This window comes from Temnothorax curvispinosus, unplaced genomic scaffold, assembly GCF_003070985.1.
Source record: "Temnothorax curvispinosus isolate PA1 unplaced genomic scaffold, ASM307098v1 QBEX01009183.1, whole genome shotgun sequence".
Lineage (NCBI taxonomy): Eukaryota > Metazoa > Arthropoda > Insecta > Hymenoptera > Formicidae > Temnothorax > Temnothorax curvispinosus.
Window position 1 is genome coordinate 283871 of NW_020218963.1, and position 25810 is coordinate 309680.

The 25810-nt window shown below is 44.6% G+C and overlaps 1 protein-coding gene and 1 long non-coding RNA gene across 9 annotated transcripts; one reads left to right on the forward strand and one right to left on the reverse strand.

Moving 5' to 3' along the window:
* Window positions 1-22: 22 nt before the first annotated feature.
* Window positions 23-24716, reverse strand: LOC112458782 (dual specificity protein kinase CLK2). 7 transcript variants are annotated; one of them, XM_025022581.1, is made up of 12 exons: window positions 21614-21868; window positions 20631-20761; window positions 19030-19163; window positions 13166-13409; window positions 4847-4925; window positions 3336-3402; window positions 2732-2845; window positions 2493-2583; window positions 2247-2417; window positions 2011-2140; window positions 1672-1922; window positions 23-1466 (listed from the first exon to the last, which is right to left on the reverse strand). In XM_025022581.1, the coding sequence occupies exons 2-12, from the start codon at window positions 20745-20747 to the stop codon at window positions 1254-1256; spliced, it is 1611 nt and encodes a 536-aa protein (XP_024878349.1). In that variant the 5' UTR covers window positions 20748-20761; window positions 21614-21868; the 3' UTR covers window positions 23-1253. The 7 variants fall into 7 exon arrangements, with proteins under 7 accessions (XP_024878349.1, XP_024878347.1, XP_024878342.1 ...); XM_025022578.1 differs by lacking the exons at window positions 20631-20761; window positions 21614-21868 and adding exons at window positions 23474-23584; window positions 24447-24716 and having other exon boundaries at window positions 1254-1466; XM_025022577.1 differs by lacking the exons at window positions 20631-20761; window positions 21614-21868 and adding exons at window positions 23474-23584; window positions 24297-24441 and having other exon boundaries at window positions 1254-1466.
* Window positions 20768-25060, forward strand: LOC112458785. Of its 2 annotated transcripts, none has more exons than XR_003041244.1 (3): window positions 20768-21068; window positions 23142-23327; window positions 24181-25060. It is a non-coding gene; the product is annotated as an uncharacterized LOC112458785 (long non-coding RNA). The 2 variants fall into 2 exon arrangements; XR_003041243.1 differs by lacking the exon at window positions 20768-21068 and adding an exon at window positions 22812-23061.
* Window positions 25061-25810: the final 750 nt, after the last annotated feature.

Consider the following 25810-nt stretch of genomic DNA (forward strand, 5'->3'; position numbering starts at 1 on the left):
AACAAATAAATATCGATGCTGGTTCGAAAGAAATGTATTTATTGCTACTTAAAGAATCGGTTTTTTTTTTTTGCAGAAGTAGACATCCCCGGTCGTTTAACGAGCAGTAGATATAATATTCTTTATTTCGTAGATGTAGTATAACTAAGGTCAAACAAAACTTACACAGGTGATACAGTTGTGCAAATTAAAGATGTCAGTGATAAAAAAAAAAGTCGCCTTTTCACGTTCGACATATCATTTCCCATAATACCCGGCGTACGTCACCAATTTAACTAAAATCTTTATAGCACAATAATGTAAAATGTAGAATCGACAAAAAGTTTTTGCTTAATTAGGCCAAGAATTTAAAGGCAGTGCTAAGTCGGCAAGTCGTGAAGAAGTTGCGCGATTTTTTTTTCAAATTCAATATATCAGAAATGAATGAAAGAAAAGAACCGTTGAGAGAATATTTTCTAAGACAATTATGTATTCTTACGTTTCAAGATGTATATAATTCACAACGATGAATTGGTGATCGTTATTCACACACTCTCGCTTTCTCTCGATTCCTGTCAACTCTATTGACGTGTATGCGTAAAACTATCTTCCACTTTATCACTAGTCTGATACTGCTCGAACACGTTCGTAGTCATCAATTTAGAACGGATTATAAATTGCGGACCCCGAAAGTGATCTTTACTCAAACTCGTTTATATCGCACAGTAACATGGTAATAAATTTAAGGGACAAAAAATGTACAGAAGAGCGTTTAAAAAATTGTTTACAATTGTGGGACTCTGTTACGCTACACTGAGCAGACACACTGGCCTTTGTACGCCAGTAACAGGGACCTCGTCGCTGCCTCATGATCGACAATTGCGATTAAAAACACAACGGACCACTAAGAACCTTATCGAGTAACGGGTAGTAATCTGATCGCTCATCGTTAAATATATCGAATTCGACGTAGTCCAAGTTCCACGGCACCACCGCACTACTGTTTTCCCTACGTGTAGTTCCTACATATACATAGTTTCAAGTTAAATCGAGTGCGAATTAAATGAGAAATTCCAATGATCGGTATTTATACACTCATGCACGCACTATCTTTTAAATGTCAATGTTCGTGTCGTATCTCATCATCGAGTTTCATAATTACGAAAGAGACATGTTTTCATGAAAACTAATGATATCAGAACGAAGACGTAGGGCAGTAGCGTCGTTGAAAGTGGAGTGTCTGTCCAGCACGGAGGTCGGTCCCTTTCCTAGCTTCATCGAGAGAGTGAATGTGATCGTTCGTGAGATTGTTGAGAATCACCAGCTGCACGCGGGTCGGGCAATCTCTGGGATGCCGGTAAAGCATCGAAAAATGGATGAGTCAAAGCATCCTTCAAAGTAATGCGTTGCGAGGGTTCGTACTCCAACATTTTTTGAACGAGATCGAACAGCTGACGATGCTCCTCATCATCAGACAGCATGTAACGCTACACAGACATGAAAGTACATATTATTTTTCGAAACCAACAATTGCATCATTATCGAAAACAATTTTATCACTAATTGAATAAATTCTAATTACAATAATTCTACCCACTTTATTCTGGTTACTTGGACCTTTGTCTCAATTCGTATGGTTAATAGCTACAATTTCATGTAAAAACTTGATTGAAGTAAAATCAAAATACTAACATGTAGCGGCTTGCAATTTTCTCGTACATATCTACCGGCCGAACTCTTGTCATCCCAATCCAGTTTGCCGTGGTAGAAGTACTTGGTCTTAGTTTTGCGGGCCATGCGATGTGGTATTGTTCCAAGTATGCGTTCCATCATCGCCAAGTGCTCGCGATTATCATGTGTTTGGAATAACGTGATGCCCAGGTATAACTCGAACAAGATGCAACCAATGGACCAAACGTCGCAGGGTTGAGACCAGCCCAGTTCTACATACAGAACAATACAAGATTAACGATGGAGATCGCGATACAAATGTACGTGCAACCAAAAAAATATATTAAGATAGGCACTGACCTAAAATTACTTCGGGCGCTCTATAGTGTCTCGTGCTAACGATCGTACTATGATGCTCGTGGTCGAAAGTAGCGCTACCAAAGTCGATAAGTCTGATGTCGGTTCGCTTTACGCGTCTCATGTCCCTCCGCTTGAAAAGAAAGAGCTTTTTTGAAACACTTTAGAATGGAAGCTTATCCTATATGCCGAATCGAAGCTCGACGGACTGATAATACAAAATAATAACAACAGCACACCTTTTTATTGTTATACGTGCTGTCGTAGTCCGAGTCGACGAATAAGATGTTCTCCGGTTTAAGATCCGTGTGCGTCAGCTTGTTGTCGTGCAAAAACTTTACGGCGTAACAAAGCTGATAGCCCATATGCCTGACATGTTCCAATGGATACGGCTGGTAACTGTTATCCCTCTGTAAAAATAATTTCGTCAACATCCCGAATATGATAGCGTCGAATTCGTCTGAGGTACTTACTTCGATACTCACCAGGAAATCGAAAACACTCAGACCGAGCATTTCGAACGCGATGCACATATGCCCGTGATAATTGAACCAGTCGAGCATCTTTACGCATAGACTAAAATGGAATAATCGATAGTTAGTTGCTGCCACTCTTCAACTTATAATTTAAATTGAAACAAAAAATATCCTTGCTTGTAGAGTAGCTTCTCGTCTATAAAACTACTTAAAGATTAAAGAATAAATAAAACGATTTGTATACTAACTGCTGGCCTTCCGGGTCCTTAAAAGCGATCTTTTCAAGAGCATTTATCTCCAACTTCGCTGCCTCCCTGTACTTCTCCACGTTTTTAATAATCTTCAAAGCCATAACATGATCCCTAGAATGTTCATAACGATTATGATATCTGATACCGAAATTGTCTCTCCTCAGCTCAAATCCCGCATCCCGTGAGGACGAAGCCGCACGTGGAGAATATTTTTCACGCGGGCATTTGCCGTAACTTCATGTTCCGCTAAAGAGATCTAATTCGCGGCCGTCACAAATGCCCAACCCGTAAAACAAAGTGCAAGGCCATCCTATTATTGCGACTACTCGCGCGTCATTTTGTGACAGTGCCGGATGGCTATTTCTGCCCGCGGAACGTCGTCGCGTAACGCGCGCATTTAGGATTTTCCTCCGCGCGCGAATTGACGATGACGCGCGAGAGGAACCGAGCGAGATCCAAGAGGATAGCGAGCGCGACCGCGAAAAGAGATAAATAGAAATAAGTAGGTAGGAAGATAGAAAGAGAGATATGAGTAGACAGTGGTAGAGACGTGCGAGACACGAAATATGTTACCTATGTACTTATGTGAGCTGGCACTTACATTTGCAAGTCCTTAACCTTGACAACTTTTCCAAAAGTACCCTCTCCTAGGGTGGCCAGTACTTTATCTGCAATGCAAAAATCGAGATAAATACCAAGCGGATACGAGCCTCGCGGCCCACGGGAGGAGGGAGTGCTCGCCTGCGTTCACCAATCGAACGGGACACCCTCTCGCTCGTGGCTTCGACAAACGCGGGTGTGATCCTTTAACAAAAAAAGAAGGAAGACCGCTCTCTCAAGGAGAGCCGTCGCGCTTGAACGAGAGAAAAAAAAACAGAAAAATGGGGGTCGCAAAGGAACGCGGGCGAGACTCTTCCGTGTGGGCGTTCGGCCGATCGTGCGTTATCGTACACGCGCGGTTCATGGTGAACGGGATAACGAATAAACGGTATTAAATGGAACGATATCGTATAGTTTAAATGTCGATCGGAAACATCGCTGCTCTCCTAAAGGCCCTAAAACGGGGTAAGCAGCGTAATCGTTTGAACGGACACGCGGGACGTGGCATTTACTGTCGGTCGTACGGGAGAACCTTTTACGTCGTCCCGTCCTTCGTTCTTAACGTAACGCGTAGGCAAGGAGAGTTCAATGATATAAAGCGATATAAAGACGATGAGAGTAAATGCCAGTCGTCCTCGCGCGCGAATACAAGAGCGAGGAACACGTCGTCCCGAGGACGACGTATCGAGAAGATAGCGCAAAATAAGAGTAAGGCCCTTCGGTCTTTCTCATTCATCTCTGCTTCCTTCCTCCGAGCTCTCTGTCTCCACCGGACCACCCTCGCGTTAAGAAGGGATCCGCGATTCAACGGGGAATCAAGAAGAAATCTCTTTGCGCCGGCTTCCCGATAATCGTCGTCGTCGTCGTCATCGAGCCGACGGACTTCCTACGTGCTATTGAAACATGTGGTTGCTAAATATATATATTCATATTATTTCTTAGATATCTTTCTGAGATAAATCTTACATAAGCAGACAGACAAAGAGAAACTATATCTTTTTTTTTTACCTTTCGCGTACACCGAGTTAGCGCGCGAAAGTGTCCGGAAAGATCGACAGGGAGAATTTTCGATCTAGACAGAGAACCGCGCCAATACGCACAAATGTGTGTACAGGTAAGTGGTTCCATATATATAACATATCTCAATATATGCGCGTATGTGTATGCTGAACAGCGACGCTCAGCGAGAACATCGATACATCAACAACGTGATTAACGCGTGAATTGTTACTCTTGTTTTTTAGTGTAAATATTGTTTCATATATAATACCCATAGTTCAAGCAAGGAGAAGTGAAAAAAAAAGTGAAAGAGAGAAGTAGAAAAAGAAACGACAGAGAGAGAAGAGAGAGAGAAAGAAAGAGAGAGAGAGAGAGAGAGAGAGAGAGAGAGAGAGAGAAAGAAAGAGAGAGAGAGACAAAGAGTAGGGGCAGATACCGTAGATAACCGATCAGTTAATCGACCTGAGGCTTGCTTAAATCTACTACAATGAGTGTATTCACATGATCACGAACATCTATTTGCCAGGATGTCGCCGGATTGGTATACAAGGTGGCCGTCTTCATCGTCCTCGACGGAGGGCGGTCGTGGGCTCTATTTGGGCCGGCGGTATCGGTATCGGTGCGTGCCAAGAGTTGGACCCAATCGCAGATCGCGGACCCGCCGTGTTCGGTATTCCGTGTTCGCGTCGGTCCGATTCGGAACCGTGGAGAGATCATGCCGGTCGTAGATGCACGTATCCAGAGTCGAAGGCGCCGTTGGCCAGTCGATGGGTCGTCGGGTCACATCCGCCGTGTCCACGTGGCCAGTCATGGGATGATGGTATCCAGGTCGAGACGGCCGCCGATCGTCAATTAATTGCCACACACCGTGCCATCCACCACCGTCGTCACCACCACCGCGAATCGGCGGAGACCCGTGTAACACGCGGCAGAGGACGTGTGTAAGCACGGGACGAACGTACGAGTGTGTCGGTGGGGGTAGGAAGGTAGGATAACATCGTCATCGTCATCGAGAGAGAGAGAGAGACGCCAACCCGATCCGAGCGCCCGGTCGACCATAGTTGTGACCAATCCGTGTGTGCCATATCCGTTTCCATTCCATTCCATTCCATTACAACGGAGATGGTAACCCAACAATCAGAGAGAAAGGGGAGAGGGCAAAATGGTTTGCCAAGTCAGAAAGTTGCGGTTACGAATTTACCATTCGGCACATAATACGTATATTCTTTTCTTTTTTCATTTACTTTTTACGCTTTTCTTTAGTCTATGTTTTTTTTACATTACTTTTTCGTATGGCAGACGTTCTCTTATTTTAATTATTTATCCGTTTCCGGTTCTTTTTTTAAATCTCGCTCGCCTATATACTCGTTATATATGTATTCGTGTTAGACCTGGTATATGCGTGTCTTGAAGGAGCCGGTTTCAAGACGCGCACGGCTCTACGGACTAGAGCACTTCGTACATGAAACGACTACAAATGCACATTCTAACGTAGGCAGACAGAGAAAAGCAGAGAGAGAATCATGTGCGTTATGTACACGTATAATCGGATAATCGCGATAAGGTATATATGGCAATGATTTAAATGACAATAAATAAATATATATATATGTATTATACTATATATACTACTATATTTCATCGATGATCATTTTGCGAACGAGACAATGAATTATTCCGATTTGCCCGAATCCCAATCTCGACGAAAGATAAACAAATATAAAAAAAGAGAGACAAAGAAAAAAAACATACGCGGACGACCGGACAGCTTCCTTCGAAGTGCTCGTAACACGTTACCTTTCATCTAACACGGACTCGGAGAGGTAGCTTAGTTAAACTGTTAATTGCTTAATAGACTCGTCATAGTACTTACGTGTTTCGCGTAAACCGCCCGCGCCGCTCCACGACGATCGATAGAGATATCTCTCGATCCTCATGGGGCACGATCCTCATTGCCACAATACGGAGCAATACTGATCGGGGGTTTCGATCCTACCTTATCGAGAATACGACACGCGAATTGAACTGTCGAATTGTTCGGATCGTCGATCGCTAGTCACTTCTGCGTACGGATGAAATTAAACAGAAAGAGGAGAAGCAGAGCCACGTACTCTCTCGTAGTCCTTCGTACTCTCAACATGTTATTAAGATCATTGAAAAAAAAGGGAGATAATCGTAAACAAAACTGTTGCATCTTCGATGTCGATACAATTCTGATCTTAATGAGATTTAGTTCACTTTCCACAAGTGTACCGCAGCGTAGTCTTGAATATCCAGCCGCCATGTAAGATGACGGTTCGATCGATTCAAATGGTCGGATAACCGAATTGAATCTTAAGCACAAACAGTATCTACATCGCAAATGTATATGTTACATGGAACGTGTTACTCTCAATCCCCGAGTCGGAAACAGAAGAGATTGATAAATATTACACTTGGAAACGCGATAAGGTAGATCGGCGTGGCAGGCGAGTGTTCCAGGGTATCCTCGTGGGTACTCTCACGGCAAACATTGGCAGACGTGCAGTGTTTAGCTTATCGGAGAGGTAGTGTGGCGACTACTGCGGTTAATAGGCCTTTCAACGGTTTCGCGTAACAGACGCCAGTCAGCGTGAGTCTAGGGAGTGTGTTAGGACGGAAAGGGATTTCACACAAGTTGCGCGCGTCTGCAAACGCATATACACACACACACACACATACTACAAACGAACACACAGGCGAGGACGAAGAGGACAAGACAACAGCGGCAACGGACACGCTCTGCTTAAAACGGCGGTCGGCGTCGCTTTCGCGAGATCGCGCAATCCGGACAACCCGCGGCTCGACAACTTACGATCGCGTCGTGGATCGCGTCCACCTCGTTAATCGCGCTCGCGCTACTCGGGGCTACCGCGCCCTTGGACGCGTCCTCCTTCTGGTTGTTACGCTGATTGCTTCTTCTGTACTTGCTGGCGATGAGATCCGTCGTGCTGGGACGTACGTTCGCCTGTCCGCCGGCCGCCAATTGGCTGTAGGTGTCCTCCATGGCGGCGTACTTCAAGATCAGGCTTTGGATCTCCTTTCGCTTGGCCGCCCGATCCGAGATCGACGGATCCACATCCTCGGTTAGCACGTCGTACACGTTCCGCGTAACATTCTGAACGATGTCACTGCTCTCCGCGTAGTTGTTGGCGACTGGCGTCTTGTCCGGATCGACCGTGATCTCGTCCGTAAACGTCAACGTTTCGATCTTGACTGGTCGGGACAATTTCAGGGACGTCGAGCGAGCTTCCAGCTGCTCGCTCTTGCCGTTTCGATGCGGCCTCACCTTCCGACTGCGCGTTTCCGCGTGTCCGGATTTGTGTCTACCGTAGCGGCGATAAGCTTCCGAGTTCAGTAAAGTCTGTCGTGCGGTGCGGTTGTAGGCGGGCGTCTTCTCGCGCCTGGGTTCCCTGCTTATCGCGGAGCTCACGTAGGGATAAGCTTTCTCGCTGAGAATCACGTTGGTGGGACTCTTGATGATGGTACGAGTCATCGAGGGCTCCAGAGTCTTGTCGTCGCGGACAAACGGACTGTCGTCTCGGTGATAATAGCTGTGATCGCGCTCCTGCCTCCGCGAATAACCGCCGGCGCTTCGCTCCGAGTCATTGACGTGCCTCTTGCTGGAATACTTGTCTAAAATCGTGCTGTACTTGTCCTCTAAGCGACTTCGCGTACTACCCAGTCGGCCGACAATAGGCGATCGCCTCGCAGCCGTGGCGCCGACGCCTCGGTCGTTGAGCGCGGACGTTCCGCGCACCCTCGTAGTCAACTTCTGGAGGAGACTCGTACAGGAGTCGCTTAGCATCTGCGTCACGCTGGTCGTGGTGGACGAGCGTGCGAAACGACCTCGTCGCGCGACCGAGCTCTGTCGAGACGTCGACATGCTGTCGCGCGGTGCGAATATGAACATTTGGGCGAATATGAACTCGAGATCGCTGTCAACTCGCGAACTACGTCGAACCACCCACGATTTCCCAGATCAGATAATCCGACCCTCGAGCGGAACATTCAAGATTGTCCTGGCGGATCTCGCGAGGTGATCTCAGCGCGACATGCCCGAGCCGTAGTGGTTAAGTCGTGCGAGGAAATTGGCCGCAAGAGCGATCGAACACGAAGACACCGAGGCTGACGAAACGGTCTTCTACGCAGGTACATCACTACGGAAAGGCGCCGAGCACGCCGATCACGAAAGGAGAAAGAACACCGTCAAGCAAAGCACTAAGCTACAACCACGACGATGATCAGCAGGACGACGTCGGCCGTTCACGAAGACGAAGACGAAGACGGCAGCAGTAGTGGTAGCGACAACGACGACGACGACGACGACAACAACGAGGAGAAGGCGAAACTCGGTGCGCCCCGCCAAATACTCTCTCGTCGTACTAAAAATACCAGGGAGCGGTGGTGTGCCCGCTCCGACGAGAACGATTCGTCCACCTCTCTCGAAAGCGACTCTTTGAGAGCGATCGGATGCGAAGTAACGAAGAGAGAGAGAGAGAGAGAGAGAGAAAGAGAACGATCAGCGTAACTCGCACGCGCGATCACGACGAAGGAGAGACGGATGAGCGGAATTGGAGGAAGACGAAGAAAAGCGCAGGTGGAAAGCGGAGAAGATGAGAAGGGCGAAGAGGACGGAAAGGAGAGGGATCCGCGGTGTATTACGTAAATTGTCTCGGAACGCTTATTCGAAACGTGCCGAAGTTCCGCACGCGCTATGCGGACTTGTGCTTGGCAACGCCGTGCGTCGTGCTTCCTGATCCATGAAGAAGAAATATCCATGAAGAACGCGATTCCTACTACTTGCACGCGTCATGGGAAAACGCATCATAACGAACCATCACCGTATTTTTACTATTTTCACGCGAACTATCTTTCTCTTTCTCTCCCACTTGCTCCGTATACCTTGACACACATAGAAATTGCTTAATTGCGATGTCAATCCAATGTAGAGTAGGTCTATTGCATGGTCCAATATTGGTCACTCAATAACAACGCTGGCACTTTTTTAATACAGATATTAGATAAACATAGTATATTGCGTTTTGTACGCATACAAAGCGCCTTTAGGTCTCCTCTGGAAGATTTTGGAGGAGAAAGAATCATAAGAAAAAATGACAAGAGATAGAAGAGAAACTAAACAATCATCTGTGTTAAATTATCCAGTCATTAAAATTCTTTTTCAAAATTTTTTTATTATTCCAATCAGCAAAACAAAACTAAGTTTTTAGAGATTATCTAAAAAAAAAGTGTCCTCGCGCAATGATAACTGCGAGACTATCATTTCTCTTAATTTTTAGATTTAAAAACGTCAAGCAAATATGAATAAAAGAATCTTCGAGTAAGATCTGATAATTTCACTCGAGAATCATCAAAACTAGTCAATCGTATCGCATATTAAATAAGCAAAACAATTCAAAATCCAATATCCAAAAAGAAATGAATGAATGAATGAATAAAGCACACGTCGCTAAATCCTAAAAACTTGGTCTAAAAATCAAAAGCGCTTGATCAAAAAATTAGTGAACAGGTTCGTGTGGACTCTAATACTATTAATAAAGCTCGAATTGTCTCCAAGGTCGCGGTGTCGAAGATACCATCCTATCGTCGTAGATTTTAAGTCCGAGTATCGGTATAAATACACGCCGTTTACAAAATACGCAGTTTGTTCGCGCAGACTACTCGCCCACGGATACCTCCGCATCGTGTCGGTCTCAGAATCATCTCCAAAATATCTTCTGGCGAAGCGATTGATTAATTTGGCTCGAGTTAGAAATCAGACCACTTAAAAATACAGATACGCATATACGTTTCTCTTATCAAAAGAAGAACGAACAGATTAAATATCGTCCGGTAAACCTGTAGAAGTGTAGAGCTATAAAGGCCGAGCTTTTTCTATAAAAATTCCATTGTTACACAAGCAATTCGAAGAATGAGGCCAAATACAATGCTCGCGCTGATCGCGAATGCAGAACAGCAAGAGCCATAATCAATATGGATCACCGCTATAAACGTTTCGCTTGACGGATCGTATTTTATCGTATCGCGAAAAAAATACTTCTGCCAAATCGCTCATGTTGCGATAACGAAAGCGCCGTTGCTCGGGCTACGAAGAGTTACGCGTGTTTCTTCCGCTACCTAATATTGACCAAGGTTAGGCCGTAATATCGGGTTAAAAACGGGGAGGAAGATGGAGGGAAGCGGGCGCCGTACTGGAGCACACGCTTCTCGTTCTCCAAGTTGCGTCGTCGTCGTCGTCTTCGAGAATGGGCTACGCCAAATATAAACTGGTGGCCTGAAACGCGTGCGCTACGATCGTCATGCTGTACAGAAAACCCAACGCGCCGAGCTTAAATGTTAAAGTCCTGGCCGGCTAATCAGCTCGGTAGGCTCGCGCAGTGTCATCGTCATCGCCGTTGCTGCGTGGCGGACGGCCAACAGAAATGAACGCACGCGTTTTATACGTTAACTCTTTTACAAAAGAAAAACAAATTTCCGCGGATATTTTGAACGACGTAGCTTTTTTAAGCTATTAGAAATATCTTTAATTAATATTCAAACGAAAAAATTTTATATTTCTTGAAACTCATTATAGAACTCTAATATCTTCACAGTTAAAACAAAATAAACTTTTACGCTCAAATTACTCTGCTTCTTCAAATGTCTTGACGCGTGGTTAATTTTTTCTTTTTAATATAATCAATGATTTTTTTAACAAGAGTAAAAAGGATTACAAAATTACGATATAAAATTTTCGAGTGCATGAGAAGTGGATTAGAATTGGAATACGTTTCAAGCCAGCATATGGTCGCAGAAATAGCGAGCATAAACAACACGCACATACCGAAACGCACATACACATCCTACTCGAGCAAATAATTAACATTGAATATCGTGGAGCTATACGAAAATCTCGACGCTACCTCGGAAGCCGATGTATCGTTAGTTTCGGGAGTGACGTCAAGTTTCGTGTCGAACTCCCTGGTGGTTTCGGTGACGTTGCGCTGCAACCACGCTTCCCAATCCCCATGACGCGGCCACCAGGGAACGTTTCCAGGCATCAGCAGACTCAATTCCTGAGTCTGGAAAGACGATGACGACGACGACGACGTGGCCGATGGTGGACCACCATCGGCCAAAGCACCGCCGCCGCCGCCGCCGCCGCCGAGGGCGGCCCAACTTCCAGGATCCAGGTTGACGGTTGACGCGCGAAACGAGAGATGGTTCACCCGGGCACCTACACCTCGCGCCACGTCTCACGAGCGCATCTTGCCAACTGCAAGATGCGCGTATTTCTAAATCCAGGTTGAACGATTCTGGGCCGTCAGCCGTGCCACCAAACTTTACCTACCGCGGCGATAAAACGGAAATCGACACGACTCTGCTTCAACGTCCCATTTTCGAAGACGGAGTATTAATTTTCCGTAGATTAATTCGTTACTCTCGAGGCACTTTCTCGATTCGAAAGAGTAGCTGGAGCTTTCGTTCGTTTTAGTTTAGATGTCGTCGATGCGCCACGCTCGGATGTATGAGCAGGTCAAAAATCTGTGAGGACGCTTTCAAATCCGTACTTTCTGACGAAGAAGCCTTTGCGTCCGCTTTCGGCGAACCGGCCGGCGCAACGTTCCTCGACGGCGACGACGACGACGGCGGCGACGATGTTGCGTTGGCCATCTGGCGCAAACTCGCACTAAAACCGCGGCGAAACCGCGTGACGAGTCCCCCTCGAAAATAGTCGCCGGTCGAAAATAGCTGGCGTCGAGTAAGAAAGAAGAATCATCGGCATTCTCGCTCCGGGTATACACCCGGCGTACCCGTTGCGCCACGAGATTCTCCAGAGACTGTTCTCACTTGGTAGAGCGCGTCGACGCGCTAACTCTTCTCCCTCTGTGTCCTACTCGTCCTCACGCTACCACATATCGATCATCATTAAGGGTCTCTACTACGTATCAAAGCTCGATAGGTGGTATAAGAACTAATCCGCACGTTTAATATGTCGAGGAATTGAATAACCGTTATCCAAAAACTAAATTAGAAATTGAGAAGGTAATCTCTTCACAGACTGTTTCTGTCCGTTAATTTCGACTCAGCTTCTGCATCTGGCTCCATTTCACGCTTTCATGCGTGTATTATTATCGCTTGCTCGAAATTTGATAAGAAATATGCGAAACTTAGCTTAACCCTCGCTATACCGTGTACGAAGAATTATTTCGCGAATTATTTCGCGAATTATTTAAAACTTTAATCGCTTAATATAAGGCTTTATATGGCATAATTTAACACATCGTGCAAATTCGCGTCAAAAGTTTAATTAAAAGTTGAAAAAACAAGTGTATAAAATGCTTATATTAAACAGAAATCCGTGTAATCGATATTAAAGTTTGCCACAAGGTTTCCACAAGGATGTTTAAAGAGAGTACGTTCCATGTATGTGTGAATAAAGAAAATTATTTCCAAGCCATCGTATATACATATTATAAAAAAAATAAATATTATATGTTTCAAGATATGGAAAATATATTAGAACATACGATAATCTTTATCTTTTTTTTTAAATATGGATTCAAGAAGGTTAGAAAAGAGCTTTCCATATATCAAATAATTCAAGATTTCTTTCAATTACATCGTCGATAAGTACGATAGAGTACGACAGGCGTCTGCTGTGTATGTTTTCGCAGATAAAGGGTTGAAAACATGATCGGATCAACTGTTTGTAGATCGATCGTGTATCACGCGGCGCAGTAAAACATATAGCGGACAGGAGCGCGTAATAATCGATGCTAATATGTGTGTCATATTGTCCCTCGGACTCACCTGACTCCTGGTGGACGGCGATCGATGGCGGTGCCGCTCCTGGCTGGGCGACGACGAACCATGATGACGGTGAAGGCGCGTACGACGGGACGACGTGGGGTGAGCCAGGTGGACACGATCACGATCACGCTCGCGATGCCCATGCTGTCGACCGCTGCTAGGTGATCGGCGATGACTACGCTTGTACCGACGTTCCTGACTGGTTCCCCGTTCGTGCTGCCGAGACCTCAGCACTCGTTCTCCGCTGAAATGCAAACAAAAAAAAAATAAATAAATAAAACAAGGCAAACAAAAAAAATTAATTTATTTTAATTAGACGTCACACTAAAACTCGAGTAGAGAGACATTAAACGGAGGAATAAGATAGAGTGTATACTCTGTATCGTTTTAAAGTACCTTCAAAATATATTATAAAAACAGATCGTTCTCGTAAAATAAATATTGTAATATTTAATTCAAGTCAATTTAAAAGTGTGTGTGTCGAGTGATAATGTAGCGCAAAAGCCGAACGTTTAACATGATCTGGAGCGAAACTAAGTGGAAATCAAGGTTGGCGTCGTGTCGCGTATGACATGTTCTTAATCGTGTACATAACCGTGGGACGACCCAATTAATCTGCCGTCCCCTCAAATAGATTATCAAGCTTGGTTGGAGAATGACGAGATACTTCTTTATTAATTATAGATATATGTACAAGACACTTTATTTATTGTTGTACTATAGTTTCATCATCAATAAGTCAACAACGTTTCTTCAGTAGAACACATCACTTATTGAGACAATATCTCTCATAAAAAGATAATAGCGATAATAATCGCGCGAGAATCATTTAAGTTATAAATATCCCTTGCTCTCATCAATGCAACATTACTCCTTCGAAGCTATGTAAGAATACACGGGGTATTTTTATCACAGTCACTACAGCGCGACTGAAAAGGCTTGAAAATTCGTTTGCCGCGTTCCGATGATTCACAATACGAAACGAAAACCGTCAAGAAACTTTGGGCAGTTTGGGCAGAGCTCCAACAACGTTGAATTTCAATTCCTTAACCAATAAAAATTTTGCACACAAAGGGATTAACTTGGATTAATCTACCGAGCAAATACATATGAAGAAGAAGCTATTGTTCCAGCTAGTAGCTAGTAGCAGATTACTAGCTGTCGAGGCACGCAAAAGAATCCGATGAATCGTTTCAAGTGACATGCCAGACGGCCATTGTTTCGCTTTTTTTTTCTGCGCAGAGGCATCAACCGTATGATGAGTTCATGGTCAAGCAACGATTCAAATCTGCCAGTAGCAGGCAGTTAAGAGTTTGTCTGAAGATTTCCACTCGCGAAAACTTTCCAGCGTGAGCACTGCTGGATGCTAATTTGCGAGACGCTCAGCAAACATAAATTTGTAATCAAAAATGTTGTTTCAATAATGGCTTTAATTTTCCTCGTTTTAGCATTTCTTCGATTAACAGAGAATCGGCCGATCGAGAAGCAGTTTCGCGGAAGTAGAAAAACAAAATTCGTCACCGAGTCGTGGAGTTTGTCCAAGTCGAAAATTTCGTCGATAATATGTAATATGTAATAACTAAATAGGGCACACGAGAGGAGGATCGTCATCGGGTATCAGTTTCACCCTTAACTTTACCACCCACGATTTGGCAAATATCGCTACACAATCGACTGCATAAAAGGAGCAAAAATACTTCCCGAAAAAAAAACAGCTATATTTTACTTTGTGTGTCGTGTATTTGTGCGATGCAGGTCAATAAATTTACGAGGAACGATAACGACTTTATCTCTATACATAATCGCTATAGCGCAGTCACAATGCGGACAGGATATTACAAAGCAAAACGACGTACGTAAAATTATGTTGTCTAAGAAAACAACATGTTGATCATATAACAATCAGTCATTCGCATATTGCACGTCTCTTTCTCTCCTACTCTTTCTTTAGATGAATTATTTATGAGATTATTTCTTCCTGTAAGAAACTTTAATTTTCTTTATATTTAAGATAATTACGGATACAAAATTATTTCGTTTCTGAAAGAATACACTGTTCCATTCATACTATACCTTGGCATCCAGGAAGCGAGGTCAACGTACAGGACCGGCATCCTTTAATTTTCGTCCGTCTTGCAACCTGGATTCCAACGAAGACTCGTGACGTTCGATTCGATTTTACGGAAATAATTGCTAGTCGAAACCCGCTTGACTTCAATTGTTTAAAGAATGATAGGGAAATGTTGATTTATCGAGCAAATATCTCCAGTTTATAATAGTGTTTATCAAATGCGCGTGTTTATCAATGTTTATCACAATCTAAGATAGAGCTGTATGTATATAAATCTTCTGGACCCTTTTTCGATAACATTAATATTATCAATAATTGACACTTCGTTTATTTTAAGTAAAATTATCGCCATGAAAAATTATCTAAAGATATTTACTTCTATATCTTTAAAGTAATTTTTTGATAAGCAATTGTCTGGTTTCAAGTTTTTTGAATCTTAATAAAAATTATAAAATCTTTATATGTATATATATAAAATACACGTGACGATTTTTACTTCTCTTTCGAGAATCTGTGATGTTTCTCTCGCCATAACGCGATTAGAAAGCTGTAGGTGCGATTACACTAATTGCGACGATGGAAATCTTTATAGCGAATATTAACATCGTTAGCGTTTTATGCACGATAAAAATAACCCGCAATTATAGCTTTCAAATGCATTTCTTCAACTCTGGAAAACCCGATGGGAAAACACTTTCACTGTGCAAATACAATAAACCGATCTACTTTGAATAGAATCGCTGAGGGATCAGCTGATCGCAGGAAGTGAACAGCGATTCGGTGAAGTTGCAAAGATTAACTTGTAACTTTTCCTTTCTCTTTCACTTATGCTTGCACGCGATGATGATTCCAGTCGGTATCAAGCTGCTCGAGACCGATCGACCGACCGACCGACCCTGACCTTGCCAAAGCTCGCGTGATCTCAGTGAACGAGTGATCCTAGCGGAAAAGATTGCAGACGAATAGCTCGATTATCCTCAATACGATGATGATTCAACGTCTGTGATTTTGTCGGAGCCATGTAATTGTAAAACTTCAATGTGCTATCGTAACAAACAGAGAAATGATCAATCGAGAGGCCTAAATATCTATGGTTTGCAAGCGCATTATCTCCAAACACGATCGAAAACAGGCCGTGAAATTGTTTGCCCGTCCGAGAAAATATCGTACGTGCCAGTTGTGTTATTGACAGATAGCTGTACTCGACAGCTGCGCTCGTAGAGAAGCCAAGCGAGCTCTAACGCGCGTCTGGGAGACGTGCGCGATTATCAATCATAATTAATTCAATTCTGAGATAATGTCGACAGCGACTCGTGATTTGCAATGCCGTGATGCACAAGCAAATATTTTTCTACGAAACAAACGCAGGCGGATTCCAATTGCTTGTTAATCTAAGGTCAGCTCGCTCCCTCAATTTTGATGATTCTCATCGATGGGAAAATCGCGTGCGAGACTCCGCATATATAATGGACTTTCTTCTTTCATCGAGCACGTCATCGAGCATGAAAAAGCGTTCGTCATTACGGTTTACCGTTGCAAGAATAAATTGTATCCGCAGTAACGTACGGCGTCCACTAATAGGCACAATTAGTGCAAGTTCAACCGGAGATACTTTTTTTTGAAATTCAAATTTAAGGGTAAGCGATTATATCCTTGCATTTATTTTGCATAAACAAGAGTAAGACTCGACAATTTGCACAAGATGCATTTTCTATGTACAACATCGAAAATTAAACTCTGTGTACAAATTGTAACCTGGTTTCGGTGCACGAAAGAAACGCGTTGAAACATTTTATCTTTTACGTTGTAGCCTTCAACGTGAGCCATTCTCGCGGCAATCATAATCACAATATGCCGTATTGCGACAAATCATCGTGACGCAACTACGCGTATCTGCTACCATCTGATTTTAAAGCTGGCTGTAAAAAAAAAAAGACGTATGTAACATCGCGTAGCCAAAGATTTCGTAGCTAAAAGCGTTTTGCTCGTAGATTATTGTATTCCCCCGTAAAATTCGTCCTTGCATCTTTGATCCCTTCGGTCCTGCGCGATCGATAGCATTTTTTTTCAGCGAGACAGACGCAAACCCCGCAAATCACTATCATTTATTACGACGCGAGAGAAACGGTACTTGGTTCATTTAAGATTTTACTGCGATATCGCCGGGCTTAATCGTGCTCAGTCACTGACCTAGAAGATCAGGAAGTAATGCGGAGAAGAAATTACTACCATTCATTAAGCAGGTCTTCACAGCGGTCTTAAATTAAAAGAGAGAAGTATAAAGAGCGTTTTAATTAATTGGTAATTCGTGCCCGCATTCTGCATGACTCACGCTCACGCGGCTACTCGAGATGCATGGTTAATGAAGCACGATGTGAATATAAGAGTGTCTCAGAGAGCTTACGTGGTATCAAATTTCAAGAGCGGTATATTTGACGCGAGAATTCTATCATAAAAAAATATAAAATTTTTATCTTGCTTACAGAACACACGGAAACAGCCTATTAATAATTAATGTCAAGGTAACATTAAATATTAACGTGGGACATTGTATATTCACTATTGCGCCGACTTGCACCCTAATGCCTGATATAAATGCAAGCTGGAATTAAAAAATATTATTTAGAACACCACTCTCTCGTTCGTGCATTCTTTTTCTAGTCTTCGTCTAGCGTTTCGCAAAGTTTGCAGGTTGTTAGCCACAGCGGTAAGACGAGTAAAACGAGTAAGACGTGTACGCGCGGCAGATTGCGGTACTACATAAATAAATATTCCATAGTGATTCGTTGCACTTCATGGAGTTTGCGCAACGGAAGCAGACCGATTGTATTCTCAAGACTTCTCTCTTTGCATCTAAAGTGATTCTAGCATAAACTTGTATCTTCCCCAAGCGCGCAGAGTGAAAATGTCAATCTGGAAACACTTTGAACATTCAGTGTTTCAGTTTTGAAGATTATTCGGATCGCTATTAGTATTCGTTATACCTCTTTGAAACTTGACAAAATAAAACTCTAAGCGTTCATAAATTTGCAAAATTCAACCTCGGAAACACCCTCCCCAAGGACGTACAAAAACGCTCCTTTATCTCTCCGCAAATCACGCTCGACATGAATTTATTCCCCAGCGAATGCGAGCGTCACCGACGCCGACGAGGCACTCGCATCGGCACACACGTATATCTTCATAAACCGTTCCAAATAACGAGGGTCAAAAACAGGTCTTGGGTGGGACTTGTTGAAGCTCGAGCGCACGGATCACGACTGACAGCCATGAAGACAACCATGGAGAAGCTCTATTGCCGGTTAGAATGACGTGGGAACAGAGGGGGAGAGTTCGCGGTATTGGTCTCAGCGCAACTACTGGTTCCCTCTCTCGTGCGCTCTCCCCTTTTCATTGCAACTTTCTTTGACAATGGGAGACGGGAAGACATGTGTATTCGGTATTCTCAGAATAAGTGTTTAACGAGATCGTTATAAAGTAAAATTACTTTCATACGTGATTTTAAATTTTCTGTTAAAATACGCTTTGACGCGCCTTAGCGATAGTTCATCTTTTATACGGTTTAATTACATTTTAATTTGTATTATCTAATTCTTAAACGTTATTAATAAATATTCCTTGAATATCATCATGGTGATACAGAGCGATACAGATTAAGTAGTTATTTTAAAAGTAGTTTTGTGTAAATTCTTATTATACGAATTGGGCGTCAGGAAAAGAAGGTATTGTATCACACAATGTTGGAGATAATAAAAGAATACATTCTGTTCGAGGATTACACACGTTCACTTACCTATAAGTTCCTTTGGTCGGTGGACTCTCATAATCGATACGTCTGCGTTTATGCTCGTATTGTGGGGAACCTACAGAATGTGAACGTGTTCTCGAGTGGCTACGAGAGCGGTGACGCCTCCTGCTTCGCGGCATCTATAACAAAAACGATATATTTTTTACTTGTAACATGTACAAAAATATCACATTTTCTACCATTACTATATTTTTAAGTATATTTTATATTTTAATTATATATTTATAATTACAGATTCTTTAACGAATACTGAAAGATGAGCTTTTTTCAACATCAAGATCTGTTGACAAACCAGATCAAGTACTTTGATGTCAAAAATAAAATAGTTTAATTCAGAAAAGTGTTAATTATGTAAATAGATAAGAATATTAATCCTAGACATAAATGCATGTTACCGGTAACGCCTATTATTTTCTGTATAAAATTCTGCGCAGTGCAAAAAAAAACTAGACACAAGTATTAGATATTAACGATGTTGTTTTAGAAACCTCAGTGGCTAATCTAAATATTGAACGTCGACGAGATTATTTCCAGCCGCTTTTCATCGCAGTCCCTCCATGAAGAGAGGCAGAATAAAAGAAGCCAGTGTGCACAAGCTAGGCGAGGATAGAAAAATGAGCGATAGCACAAGCACAGATGCGCGTTGTGATTTTAATGTTGCCGGTTGTCGTAAAGTCTGCTCGCATTATTTATATGGCACTTCTTTACATTCGCTCCGTTTCAAGCGCAGAAAATATATGAAGCATATGCCGCACGAGCGAGAAAGAATTGATTTTTTCCCTCGTCGAGAAAACAGTTGCATCTAGTAAAGTTGCGTCTGCTAAATTAATTTATTCAGTCTTTATTTTCTGCCCATATTATAGGTATAGAGAATTGTTGAAATTTGGAAGGAAAAAACTATCTAAGATCTCTACACGCTCATTAATCTAGACATTTGATGCACACATAATTCAGTTTAGAAATAATCGATTAATATTATATCTTTCATTATATAGAAATGATAAAAAAAAGATATATTTAGGTTTTTAGGCAAAGACATAACAAACAATGTAAAAAATGTAAAACATAGACGAGTCTATAATCATCGGAGAGACCTTTCTAGAAACCAAATATGTCCTTCAAAATATTTTTTTACATTTCCAACAATTAAAGGAACAGTTACATATTAACATCTAAAGGGTGTATCTTTAACACGCTACATGTTAAAGATACAGTAAGATACAGTATTAGAAAATGAGTTAGTTAGTTGAATGTAACCGAGCCAGACCATCGTGCGTGCGATTAAAATTAATGAAAATGAGGTGCGACAAGATGAGCAGGTAGGTACATATGTACGTTCGATCGCGAGTCGACAAACGCGGAGCGAACGGATGACGTTTACACGGGGGGGACGGCAGCACGCGCGTCGCGACTCGCGAGTTTCGCCAAGTCGAAGGCCGTCGAACGCGTCGCGGCAGAGTGCGGAGTCACGCGTGTCACGGGCGCCGAATGCCGAATAGAGAGTCGAAAGCCGAGAGGGAGCCGCGTAGCCGAACCCGGTATCTTATGATGCCGGAGCCATACAGAGCCATACTGCGTGTACTTACGTTGGAAAGGCGGAACTGGCTCACTTGATCCCAAATGAAATCGAAGAAGGACGATATCCAGGAGCGTGAGGATGACGCTTTCGGTATGACACTGTTTTTCGACAACCACGTGGACATCGGCTCAAAAAATTCTGCAAAACGTGGGCAGTCGCATTCGTGAGAGCGTCCACAGACACCGCCGTAACAGATTAGCCCACTCTGCGAGAGGGGGAGAGGGGGAATGAGGGGAAGAGGGGAAAAGAGAAACGGAGATCACAGATCACAGCGCGGGGACGAGATAACGAGACGCGCGAGTGGCGTCGCTCTCTCGCTCTCTCTCTCTCTCTCTCTCCTTCTCTTTAAATAGAGCCACGCAGGCCACGCATCTTTCGCGTTGCGTCACACCTATCACCTATCGAGACTCGACGCGCGCGCGTCACTCGCGACCCGACCCGATCGGTACGTCCCGGGCGATCCCGCCAAAACGCGCGACGGCCGACGCGTACGCGGACGAGGGAGACTGGGAGAACGAGAACGTGGGTTAATGTTTGGGTTAATGTCGTGAACATAGGCGCGCGCGTGGCTTCGCCGCGGCCGTCGAAACTCGAGGATCGATGATGGCGCCGCGTGCGGATCGTGCCTCGAGGATGGCATCTCAGGCATCTCGACTGCCGTCGACGTCGACGTCTACGGCGCGATCGCGAGCGAGGGGGGAAACGGGGAACGCGCGCGCGTGCCCTTCGCCGCGCGGGGCGGCTTTTTAAAAGCGAAAAATGGAAAGCGTGCGAGGGCGTTGCGTGTGAGGAGGACGCAGATGATACACCATAAGGGAGAAAACCTTCGGAGCCGCGGCGCGGCGGCCATCTTGGAATTACAGAGAGTGCACCAAGGCGCGCGGCAGCCATACACGTACTAGATCCCAGTCGAATATCACAGCGCAGGGTACCGTTCGTTAGTCACGTCACGAGCTGGATGCGGGGTTACGTTATGGAGTGCGGACTTACGTCGGATAGGCAGAATAGGCTCGCTTTGGTCCCAGAACTGAACCCACTAAACACAAGAATGACCCAAGAGCACCGACAATGTGCGACGTACGACAGTGTTGTGTGTGACAACGACGTGACTGGGACTTTGGATCAATGCGAATAGCGAATGGCGATTGGCGAGTCCTCTGAGTCCTCTCCGCTCCGGCTGCGCGCTGCGCGGCTCCACTCGGCGCGTCTCGGCGATTCTCGGCGATTCTCGACGAGCCAGGGCCGACTCTATCGACACCCCGAGCCCGAGCCCGAGCCCGACACGGCGAGCTCTATACGTCACAACGTGATTAAACATTACGAACTCGCCGGCCTTGATGATAAGCGTGCAAATATAAGCAAACTTATCAATATAAGCTTTTACCACGATAAACGCACGGTTTTTTAAATGTATGTGACGTCATAAGTTGCTTAACTTCTTTACGACTTTCTCCTTGCTCACGGCTCTGCGGCCTCTGCGCGTCTGTGCCCGTAACGTGCCCCTAAAGATTAAACTTGGTCCCGTCCTGCAACTAGTCGCGGACGCACGAAGCGAAGCGACGGCGCACGAACGCGCTAACTACTCCGGACGATCGGAAGTTCCGCGTTGATGGAAAAAGTTTCGTCTATCATACGCCACGTTCGCGAGCGCGCGCGCGCGCAGCGTCGTGAAATAAACGTCTTGATCGTGCGGCGTTTTTTGAATACGTTCCAACGTAGGCCTCGTACATACACAGGCCGTCGCGTGATAAACGTGACCTTTCGCCCTACTTACTTTTATCCAGATAGACGTTCAGACTTTTTGAAACGCATCACAAATATATTAGAGACCGTCTACGCGGTGTCTATACGACACAGTGGTAAAACTGTATTACATCCACTATCGTAGATAATAACATCATAGTCATAACGATAACGACACGACACGCGTACGCGCGGCGCGTAGAAGAAAGCTTCAAGAAATACTCGAAAGGTGAAGAAAAGACACGTCGCGACGGTGTGTAAGCGACATAAGCGTATTCGGGAATGTTGGTCCACGTAAAAACTTTCAGAACGACGTTCGTCGCGTACGCGTGGACGACGTCTTATAAATGATACGCGATATCAGTTGAGGCGTTCAAGTAAACACGCTTTTACGCACCGTACGCACCCCGCACACGTTTACCCTGGCCAAGACGTTTTTCGTACCTTGCTCCAAGCATATTTCTTAGCTAGCCACGTGACGCCTTTCTGCACCAGTTGCTCTATCATCTGCCAGAGCATATTATACGTGACTTTGGCGAAGGACTGCGAGTAAATTAAGGAGTCCTCGGCGGGCTCAGCGGCCAGCAGGAGACGAGCATGTAAACATATATGTATTCGGCGAGACACACATAGAGACGAACGAGACCAGGCCGTCGGCCGACAACTGACGGGATGGCCCATGGCCCATGGCCCTCGTAGGTGGCACCACACCGCGAGTGTCGTTTGAACGAGAGCTGTATTGTTATCATTTCTTTGTTTCTTTTTTTTTCTTCAGCGCCAGCTGACACGGGCCACTCGAGAGATACTGAGAGATACTAGCCATCGTGGACCCGGAGGGTCTGGGTGTTATCGAAGAAGAAGAAGAAGAAGAAGAGAGCCACTCAAGAGAAACCGCACTGACTTTGAGACAACGAAAGAACGCGTGGAAGTCGTCCCAGATGTAGATAGCTGATAAGTAAAGGTACGTTCTACCGAATAGACGTACACGAGAGACGTACTTCTCGCCCGCGAAAACGCGCGGTTTTTGCAGCGCGCGTGATCCAGGGTTGCTTATTTAAAACCAGCGAGAGTCGCTTTATTTAACGCTACGACGTTTACGTTTTTTACCTGAGTTACTACGCCAAACGAGATGTACTTGAACTGGTCATGGGAGAAGTAGTTTGCCGCCGTCGTCGCGCGCGCACCTTCCGGGATCGTCCATAGTTCTCTGCAGGTGTTCTGCGGACAGAGAAGAGTTCAAGTTAGACCGGATCACAGCGTTTGTTACAATATTACGATGGAGAACCTCGATACTGCGCGTAAAGTTTACATTTTGCGACAAATGAGATGCCGGGTGACTCCACGTAGATTCAGTTGTCAGATAGTTATTCCACTAAACTAACACGTAGGTCTTATAAAAAGAATTTTAACATACAGATATTTATACGACGTAAATGTTCTTCTAAGAAACCGTTAGCGTATACCGTTTATAACGAACAAGTGAGAAACGGAAAATGTGTGTGTATTTTACGGGAGATGCGCGTTTGGGCGAGTTTCGCTACCGCCGTTTATATAGAAAACGTACGCGCGCGTACGCAAAGAACGTTATCTTTACTCAGTTGACAGAACGTCGATATATCTAGCGCAAGCTCTCGTGTCTCGCGCGCGAGACCACGTGACACCCATAGACTTGCGCCAAAACACAGCTTATATACGCAGCAGCGTACGTCGGAGTAAAAGACGGAGTAAACGAGATCTCGCACGCGACGTGCATCGACACGCGGCGCAGGGCTACGTAAATTCTCGGTTAATCACTTGCCGTTACTTTTCAACAGGGGGGCTACAGCCCCACTGTGCGGTAGCAGACGAAGGCTTAACTGGGAGGGGGTTAGATCTAAGGATGACGTCGTAACCCAGAAGAGGTTCATCAGATCAGACGTGCGCGGGCTACCTTTACGGCGAGACACGGCCGACTAGCGTGGCCGGTGCCGGTCCAACGTGTCAAGCAACGGGGCATGCCGCAAACACCCCTCCGGGACAGCTCGAGGAGGGAACGCAACGCGGTACTTGCACACATCATACGCGCGCGCGTGACACTCACCAGGAGTACTTGCCGCAGATAGCGAACCCCGTCGTCGGGGTGCGCCGGCGCCGTCGCCGTCGCCGTCGCCGTCGCGGTGGAGCTCACCCCGAGTAGGACATGCGGACGTTTCGGGTCAAGGTCGACGGCAGGTGGTCCTTCGGGACGTTTGGTATCCATTGTATCCATTGAGTCGCCTACGAGAGTCCTAAAACAGGCTTTAGAGGGCGAGAGGGGGTGAGAGGCAGGAAACAGCGGGGCTGAGCGGGACATAAGACGTTGCGCCGGCGCCGCGGCGCCGCCGCGATCTTATTGCTATAATCGTAAGATTACGCTAGCGAATGCGGACTTACAGATCGAGAGAAACGCTGTGGACCGGAACGTGTCCCCGACGGCAGCGGCCGCGAGAAGTCGCCGACGAAGACTCAAGTCGCGTTCCTGTCGCTCTTTCGGATTTTGAGTGACTCTGACGTACGATGCGCTTGACGTAGGAACAAGCTACGATCAACTTTCGCTGACAACGTCAGTCGAGGGCCGAGGGGTGGTATCAATGCACTGAAAACGCGTTTACAACGTGGTGTAATAGAGTATACGGAAAATATTACGTACGAATAAAATGCCTAATGATGTATGTACATATAATGTTCAATGTTTCTCTTCCTTCTTTCATCAAGTTTCATCTTCTGTAGGATGCAGTATCACATTTTAAAAGTAATGCAACTGTTAAATCTCCTCACTTCTTTGGGGTAGATTTTCATCCCTATTGATAGACAAACGCGACACTCTTCCTCATACAAATTTACTGACGATAAATACAGTCGTTCTTCAGCTTCCCTTCGATTTGTTTTATTTCTAGCACAATAGTTTTTATGTACGTGAACTGCAAGGACGAAGCTTTATTGATGCAAGTCGATCAAGCTTGAAATAGTATATTTTGCATAATGTATAACGCGAGCGGGGTGGGGACAGGAGACGATCCATCATAGCATATTAACTCAAAAACACTCAACCACCGAACGTGTGTCAATAGGTCACGCGTGGAAGATCTATGGAACATTTAGGGGCTGCACGCCAGACGCCAGCTACGTGTCCTGTTTAAAATTCTAATACCGTTTAAAGCGCAATCATATCGATGTCCTTTTGTCGGTTAAAGAAAAATTCTATCGTTAAAGATATATATATAGTTCCCAATTTTCCACACGTTAATTGTAACATAACAAGTGTGCGCAATCATGTTTAAAGTCCACGTATCGTTTTGAAATAAATAAACTAATAAACGATACGAAGTCACAAATCTCTCCAGATCATTTTTAAATCATTTTTAAAATATTAACAAAATACCCCGGAAAATCATCAGGAAAAATGGAAAACACTGCGAGGGACGT

Coding starts and splice junctions, on each gene's coding strand:
- LOC112458782 (XM_025022579.1), bottom strand. CDS start 11,412: ATGCCTGGAAACGTTCCCTGGTGGCCGCGTCATGGGGATTGGGAAGCG. Junction 3,403..4,846: donor CGACATCCTGGCAAATAGAT/GTTCGTGATCAT, acceptor TTTGCATTGCAG/ATAAAGTACTGGCCACCCTA. Junction 1,467..1,671: donor AAAATTGCAAGCCGCTACAT/GTTAGTATTTTG, acceptor ATGTCTGTGTAG/CGTTACATGCTGTCTGATGA.